Below are 8,653 nucleotides of genomic sequence, written 5' to 3' on the forward strand. Positions count from 1 at the left end.
TGGCTCTTGTTCATATGGTATCTCTTGAAATGGTTGAACATTAACCATTTCCTTTTGGTACAATGACTCTGTGTATTCCTTCCATCTTTTCTTGATGCATCATCTGGTAGTGTAGTGGTTACAATTTGGGCTGCAAACTGCAAGGTCAGCAGTTCGAAACTACCAGCTGTTCCTTGGGAGAGAGATGAGGCTTTCTGCTCCCATAAAGATTTATAGCCTCTAAAACCCTGTACAGGGTTGCTATGAGTTGGAACCGACTCCACAGCACATAACAACAACAACAACAACAATGAGAGTCCTAGTATGGCACGGTGGGCTACTGTGCCAGACTGCAAAGTCTTTGAACTGCAAGGTAGGTGGTTCAAGCTCACCATATGCTTCTTGGAAAGCCTGTACAGGGTTGCTATGGTTTGGAATGGACTTGACAGCTCTTAACAACAACAACAACAACTGGAGTCCTGGTGTGGTGCTGCAGGTTAATGCGCCAGACTTCAAAGCTGTTTGAACTGCAAGGTCGGTGGTTCAAGCTCACCAGCTGCTCCTCAGAAGCGCAATACAGGGTTGGAACTGACTCGACGGCAGTTAACAACAACAACAACAACAACAAAGGTGATTGCTCACACACCCCTAATAGGATGGATGGCTAAGGAGTACTGGTAGTATAGTGGTGATGAGTTGGAGTGTTAACCTCAAGGCCAACAGATCGAAATTACCAGTTCGAAATTCTGTGAGAGAAAGATGAGGCTTTCTGCCCCTGTAAAGATTTACAGTCTTGGAAACCCTATACAGGGTTGCTATGCGTTGGAACCAACTCCACGGCACACCATCACCTTCAATGTGATAGCTGGAACTGTGGTTGCCTTGGCAGGGCCAGACCAAAAGGATAAAACGCTGAACCACAAGCTCAGTTTGAGACACAAGGTTGGCAGTTCAAAGCCACCAGCTGCTCCTCAGAAACCCTATACGGGGTCACTGTGAGTCAGAACCAACTCAACAGCACTTAACAACAACAACAACAATACAGTTCTTGGGCCAGATGTTTCCCACCTCTGATGTACAGGATTTCCAAGGAGCAGCTGGTGGGTTACAACTGCCAACCTTGTTATTAGCAGCCCACTGCTTATCCTACAGCTCCATACCAGGATAGGGGTTAGGATTCCCACACATATTTTGGGACCCATAATTTAATCCATAACCAAACTGCACTTTGCATCCTGTTTTCCTTATAATCAATGCATGAATGCAAAGCCATTTGAACTGTAAGATCGGCAGTTCAAGCTCACTAGCTTCTCCTCGGAAACCCTATACAGGGTCACTATGGGTCAGAATCAACTCGACAGCACTTAACAACAACAACATGAACCATAGGAGCCTTTGAAAACAGCACATGGAAACAAAGACTGATGCTAAAAACCTGGGAATGAGTCAGTGTTAGCATTTCTGTATCTTGCTTGATGACATGCTAGGAATTGAGTGAAAAGTACAGGAGATGGGATTTGAGGCTCCCTGTCCCTCTCCCCGTTCCTCTAGTCACAATACACAGTTACCATCAAGCCAGTGCTGACCCATGGCCACCTCAGGTGTAGCTGGAGTTAGAAATGTGCTCCACAGGGTTTTCAATGATGAATTTTTCAGAACTAGATTGCCAGATCTTTCTTCTGAGGGGCCTCTGGGTAGACTTGAATCTCCAACCTTCCTTATTTATTTTAACTTATTTATTATTAACTTTTTATTGTGACTTGAGTGAAGGTTTACATAGCAGAGCATCAGTTTTACATTCAACAAATCATATGCTTTGTTTCATCTCAATGACTGACTGCAATCCCCTCCATGTAACAACAGTGATCCCACTTCCTCCCTGTGGCTCTTATTTCCATTCCACACTCCTTCCTATTCCTTCTTAACTTTGTCCAAAGGTAAATGTTGCCCTTTGGATTCTGAGTGATTGACCATTCCAGGGTGAGCATGCCTTACTCATGTTCTTGTCTCCCGTATACACCTGTCTATTACTTGGCTAAAAATTGGGCATTGAGGGTGAGTTCTGTTCCAGACCTGAAGTGTGGTTGAGGGCCATACTCTTAAGCTCTTCCAGTCTCTTTCTAACCAGTAAGCCTGGTCTTTTTTAAATTTTAAAAGTAATTTTGAGTTTTGTGCCACATACTCTGCCGCTCTATCTGGGATCTTCCAGTTCAAATCCCATTCAAAGCAGCTGTTAGTGGTAGCTGGGCACCATCTAGTTCTGGTCTCTGAGTTCTAGAGGCTGGTGTTCACATGCTCTATTGGTCCATTGGATTAAACTGATTCCAAGCATCTTCACTTCTCATCACTCTTCTTTCTCCTGCACACAGAGACCAACAGTTGTACCTTAGATGGCCCCTCCTGAACTTTGATGCTATTCACCAAAGTAAGGAGCTCTGGTAGTGTAATGGTTACAAATTAGGCTTTGAACCTCAGGGTCAGCAGTTCAAAACTACCAGCTGTTCTAGGAAGAAAGATGAGGCTTTCTGTTTCCATAAAGATTTATAGCCTCGGAAACCCTGTACCGGGTCGCTATGAGTTGGAACCGACTCCACAGCACATAACAACAATGCCAACAGTCACCAAACTAGGATGTAGAACCAACCTTCCCTTTAGCAGTTAAACACATTAACCCCTAGCACTACCCTGCACCTTCTATCACCTAAGAGCTCCCCAGTTTCCCAAGATTTCACCTAGAGACCCTCATTTCTTTAGGTTTGGAATGCTTTTTTAAATTAAATTTTATTTGGTTGTTGTTGTAGAGAATATAACAGCAGGACGGAACATAATGAAATGCTTTTGGATTTTCAAGTTGCTATGTGCCACCAAGCCAGTTCCAGTTCATAGGGACCTTATGCACAACAGAACGAAACACTGCCCAGTCCTGTAAACCCCTCACAATTGTTGCTACGCTTGAGCCCATCGCTTCTCCTCCTGTGACAGTTCACAGCATTGGGGGTCTTCCTCTTTTTTGCTGACCCTACACTTTAGCAAGCATGATGTTCTTCTCCTGGGACTAGTCCCTCCTGATAAATACCAGTCTATTTCAATATCAATCCATTTCAGCTCACTAATGCCTAGGATATCTATCTCTATGCATTCCATTTCATTTTTGACAACTTCCAATTTTCCTAGATTCACACTTTGTACATTCCATGTTCCAATTATTAATGGGTGTTTACAGCTGTTTCTCCTCATTTTGAGTTGTGCCCCATCAGCAAATGAAAGTCCCGAGGGCTTACTCCTTTCGCGTCATCACCGTCAACTCTACGCTGAGGAAGCAGCTTTTCCTCAGCGGCATTTTGAGCGCCTTCTAACCTGAGGGGCTCGTCTTCTGGCACTGTATCTGACAGTGTTCCATTGTATTCAGAAGGTTTTCAGTGACTAAACATTTGGAAGTAGCCTATGTCTCCTTCTTCCTAATCTATCTTAGTCTGGCAGCTCATCTGAAACCTGTCCACCATGGGTGACCCTGCTGGTATTTAAAATACTGGTGGCATAGCTTCCAGAATCATAGCAACTCACAAGCCACCATAGTGTATAAACTGGCAGACAGAGTGGATGATTTCAAGAGACCTCTATTAAAATGACAATATCTCTGAGAGAGGCTATATTAATCATTGAGCCTTATTGTTGTTGTTGAGTAGATTCTGACTGTGTAGGGTTTCCAAAGAATGGCTGGTGGATTTGAACTGCAGACCTTGCAATGACCAGTCCAGTGTTTATCCTACAGTACCACACAAAGCCCAAACAATGAGTCTATGCATCAGCTAAAAGCTTCAACAAGGGAACAGAGAGTGAGGCCTTAGGAAAGATGCAGAAGGTGCGTAAAGGTGGGTAGGCAGGAAGCATGTGAAGGTCCTGGAGAGAGAACCCACTTTGTCTTTATGAGAGTCTCATCCAGGGACAGTCTAAAAAGATTTTTATAGTGGTTATTTAGTGCTATATTACATATTACCTTGAAACTTACAGGCAACAACAAATATTTCTTACCTCACACAGTTTCTGGGGGTCCGGACTCTGGCATCACTTGACTGGGGTGGTTCTCGCTCAAGGTCTCTCAAGAGGGTGCAGTCAAGATGAGGACTTGGGCTGCAGCCATCTGAAAGCCTACCTGAGGCTGGAGAATTCACCCCCAAGGCCGGTCACTCACTCACATGCCAGCAAGATGATGATGCCTGTTGGCAGGAGGCATCAGGTGCTCACCACATTGTCCTTCCCAAAGGGCTGCTTGAGGGTCCTCTCAACATGGTGGCTGGCTTTCCTGTGAGCAAATGAACCAAACAAGCATGAGGGCGCTCTTGGCCCAGCCTCAGAAGTCACATGCTTCATTTCTACAGTATCCTATTGGTTGAACCATTCAGCAAGGGAAGGCGTGCATACTAGATTCTTTGGGCTACCTGGGATGCTGATTTGCAGCCAGGCTACCACATTTGTAATCTTTATTTTACAAGTGATAACTGGAAGAATAAAGAGGGTACCTGAATTTATCCTGGAATGTGTGTGTGTGTGTGTGTGTGTGTGTGTGTGTGTGGCCATCAAATCAGCAAGGCTTTGCACATAGTTGTGAGACTTGATCAAGAAGTATGGCCAAGACTGAAAAAATCACATGGGTACAAGTCAGGTGTGATTGCTTACTACAGTAGTCTTAGACACAGCTGGAAGTGTGCTCGGAACCTAAAAACACAACAGAACAAAACCAAACCCTCATGACCACTGAGTGAATTCTGACTCATGCCAACCCCATGTGTTACAGAGTAGGACTGAGCTCCACTGGGAGTCCTTGATTGTAATCTTGATGGAAGCAGAGTCCAAACCCTTTTTCAATTGCACCAAGTGTGTGACTTCAAATTTCCAACCTTTCAGTTGGACCAACTAGGGACTTTACCCAACCACCAGTCAGTAGTATTCCTTTCCTGTGACTGTTGTAACAAAGGACCACAAACTTGGTAACGTAAAACAACAGAAATGGATCGTCTCCCAAAATCAAGGAATCAATCCGACCACACTCTCCTAAGACTCCATGGGAGAATCGTTCCTTGACTCTTCCAGCATCTGGGGGCTCCAAACAGAACTTGGCTTATGGCAGCATCGCTCCAGTCTCTGCCTCCCTCTTCACAGGGCTTTCTCAAGTGTCTTTTGTTAGAATATTGTTGGATTTTAGAACACATCTGGCTAATCAAGGATGATATCTCATCTCAAGATTCTTAAGTTAATCACACCTCGAATAAAGGCAATTCATTGGCTCGAGGGTGTGAGCACATTTCTTTGGAGTTACCACTCAGTTGGGATTTGATAAACACTTGCTGAATGAAAGGTGAATGAAGACATATACGAATGAATCGAGTGACCCTTGAAATGCCACCCCTCTAATTTATTGCTCATCAGATGTCTTTGGGAAGGAAGGTTTAAAGGAGCAGCCTTCTGCACGGCTCGGCTGATCATGGACAGTCTGAGAATGTGTGTACTATCGCTAGCTGTTGTTCAGAGAGTGCTCTGTTTCTTTAAGACCTGAGACTTCTGGTGTCTTGTTGAATGGAAGGGTGTACAGAAACTCCACAGGGAAGAGCCCCCCTTCTTGGAATGATAAAAGGGTCACTTTAATTGAAATAGAGTTATAACTGGTGGCCAGATTTAAGAATACAGCCTCTTGTATGTCAAAACCAGAGAGCAGAGAGATTATATATACGGGCAGCATACATATAAATGTATGTATAATTTATGCAATATTTCTCCTATTCCTGCTCTCTACTTAAGCTATCCATTAAAGCCCATCACATTAATTTAATTGAAAAATTCTGGGGGAATTGTATTAGCTTTTTTCCCATTAAATTAACATTACAGCCTTTAAATAGATGTCCTGTATGCCCATTGTTACTAACAAAATTATTATGCAAATTGAAATCTGGCCTTTCTGGAATTGGCCACCAGCTTCCTCACCCTCCTCCTCGACCCCTTTCATTTAACTGCCCTTTCCCCCTCAGCTCCCAGACCACAGAGTGGGGGGAGAGCCACTTGTCTAAACGGGAATCTTTACGCCTGGTCAGCACCCAACAGAGCAGCTTGCATTCCGGCTCTCTGGCATTCAGGTGCCAAGCACCAACACTTTTGCCTTATCTCAGGAAAAAAAAAAATGGTGGGCAGTCTCCCCCACCCCCCCAAATCCCTCGGTGACCAGGGGTTTGGTTAGTAGTAGTCAAGAGCACAGGTGTGTGAGTCAGAGGGTCTAGGTGTGGGATAGAATTCTGCCCGTAAGTGACTCTGTGGCTTTGAGCAAGTTTCCTGACCTCAGTAAACCAAGACCACCATCCTTTGTCCATGGGAGGTGGGAGAAGGACAAGGCCCTTTAATGAGTCGACACTGAGTAGGTACCGATTAAGTGGTGCTGTTGTCTTTCATTGGTTTATCCACTTGCTCGTTCACTCTTCATGAAATAATTCAGGTGTCTTGTATGGGGAGAAAGAAGCTCTGGCAGCATAGTGGGCATCGGGTTGCTCACCACAAGATCAAGATCAGCAGTTCGAAACCACCAGCCACTCCTTGGGAGAAAGATGAGACTGTTTATCCCTGTTAAGATTGATAGCCTTGAAAACCCTAGGGAGAGTTCTACTCTGTTCTGTGGAGTAACTATGAGACAGAATTGACTCGATGACAGGGAGATGGCAAGAAACAGGTCTCACATCTCAGGGAGCATATACAGCAGGGGCATGGGGTGTTGTTGTTAAGTGCCATGGAGTCGGTTCCGACCCATAGCGACCCTGTATATGGTTTCTCAGGAGTGGCTGGTGAGCTTGAACCGCCGACCTTGCAGTTCAAATGGCTTTGCAGTCTGGCACATTAACCCACAGCACCACACCAGAACTCGCCTGGGCATGGGGTAGGGGAGGTATATATCACCCAAACAGGTAAACATGTGGAAAATATGAGTTTGGATAGATAGTCGTTATGTAATGCATGTGTTCAAAAAAGGATAGAATTACAGTCCCCTCGACTGGCCTTCTCTAATTAAGCTACCGATAAGAAAAGTCAGCGGTTGTATCCCAGGGTTGTTTAGACCCTGGACCAGCTAGAAAGAACTTTGGCTGTTAAAACTCAGCACCAGGCACTGCAGAGCCAAGGGTCTCTTGGTGAAATCCTGCTTCACCTCCACTCTTAGGTGGGATGAGAACTCCCCCTGCCCCTCTTTAAAACTCGTCTTTCCAACTCTTGTTGGTGAAGCAATCCTCTAACAATCTCTGGATATGCAAGACTTCACTCCCCTGGGGATTTCTTTTCTTGATATTTCTCATCTTTCCTACCTCTCTTCTCTCCAAGAGTGTTTTCCTTCTTGGGAATGTGCGCTCCATTTGCACAAGCACTAAGGAGATTAAAACAAGGCTTCAGAGGGGAAAGTGAAAGCTCCCATTGCCTTTTGGGGGTTGAAAACATACTGCAGAAATAAGGTTAGTTCCTGGGTGACAACCTGAGGGTGCGCTGGCCCTGCTTTCTGTCTTTCTGCCACCACATCAAGTAATAGAACAGATCCTTCATCCCAATGCGTCTTTTAAATTAGGAAATATTTTAACCTTCCAGAAAAGTACAGAGATTAATATTAGAAAACAGGATAAACACTTGACCGCAAGGTTGGTTTGAACTGCAAGGTGGGCGGTTCAAACTCACCAGCTGCTCCTTGCAAACCCTACACAGGGTCGCTATGGGTCGGAACCACCTAGATGGCACTTAACAACCACCACCACCACCAGCACCAAGATTTAGCAAATGTCACTGTCTGAGCAGATTTGCTTTAATCCTTTTTTTTTTTTTTTTTAAACTTTGGTTCTATAATTATTATTTTGGAATAATTTCTGTATCCGTAGATGTTAATAAACACAACCTGACAAGCACCAATTCACCAATTGCTAAACGTACAATTCAGCGGTATGAATTACATTCTTCAACTTGTGCAGTCCTTTTCACCCTCCTTTTCCTAATTGTTCCTCTCCATTCATACACGGAGTCCTGGGTTGGCGCTGTGGGTTAATGCGCCAGACTGTAAAGCCATTTGAACTGCAGGGTTGGCGGTTCAAGCTCACCAGCTGCTGCTTGGGAACCCTATCCAGGGTCACTATGGGTTGGAACCTACTCGATGGCACTAAAACAACACAACAACATTCATACACACTCGTGTCTGCTAAGCTTCCCTTCTAACCTTTTGAGTTGCTGTGGTCAATTTGATCCTGTACAGATCGTAAAAGAATACAGAGCTCAAGGCAGAGAATCTTCAGTAATCATTTGCTTTGGTTTTTATTCTCTTCCCACCCTTCCTCCTTCACTCAGCGTCTTTTACAAGAAATGAAACTCTTTTAAAGAAATGAAATGTCACAAACACCTCTGGAATTTTCCCTGTCTCCAAATGTACTGCTTGTGAGTCTATGTGTTCCCTCCCTACCCATGTTTTAGACTTCTGGCTTCCTTTGTAGGAGCCCAGAGAATAGACAGAATTGCTCTGTAGCCTTTTAACATTTACATACAATAACACCAGGGTTTACATGTCCTTTTGCAAACCTACTTTTACCCAACGTGCAATTTGGAGATGGATTCATTTTTTTTTTTACAAGTAGGTCTCCTTCCTTTGCCTTGATTAATATATATTGTT

At 44.3% G+C, this 8,653-nt stretch overlaps 1 protein-coding gene across 1 annotated transcript; it reads left to right on the plus strand.

Moving 5' to 3' along the window:
* The first annotated feature begins 3,832 nt into the window (after nucleotides 1-3,832).
* Nucleotides 3,833-6,041, plus strand: LOC102820402 (small EDRK-rich factor 1-like). The gene is made up of 3 exons (XM_006865508.1): nucleotides 3,833-3,841; nucleotides 5,037-5,150; nucleotides 6,003-6,041. Exons 1-3 carry the CDS (start codon nucleotides 3,833-3,835, stop codon nucleotides 6,039-6,041), a joined length of 162 nt encoding a protein of 53 aa, XP_006865570.1.
* Nucleotides 6,042-8,653: the final 2,612 nt, after the last annotated feature.

The sequence above is a fragment of the Chrysochloris asiatica genome, unplaced genomic scaffold (assembly GCF_000296735.1).
Source record: "Chrysochloris asiatica unplaced genomic scaffold, ChrAsi1.0 scaffold00078, whole genome shotgun sequence".
Classification (NCBI taxonomy): domain Eukaryota; kingdom Metazoa; phylum Chordata; class Mammalia; order Afrosoricida; family Chrysochloridae; genus Chrysochloris; species Chrysochloris asiatica.

Excerpts from the sequence above, each read along its gene's own strand:
- LOC102820402 (XM_006865508.1), top strand. Across the intron at positions 5,151-6,002 it reads TCTTCACAGGGCTTTCTCAA|CTCCCAGACCACAGAGTGGG; the intron begins GTGTCTTTTGTT and ends TTTCCCCCTCAG.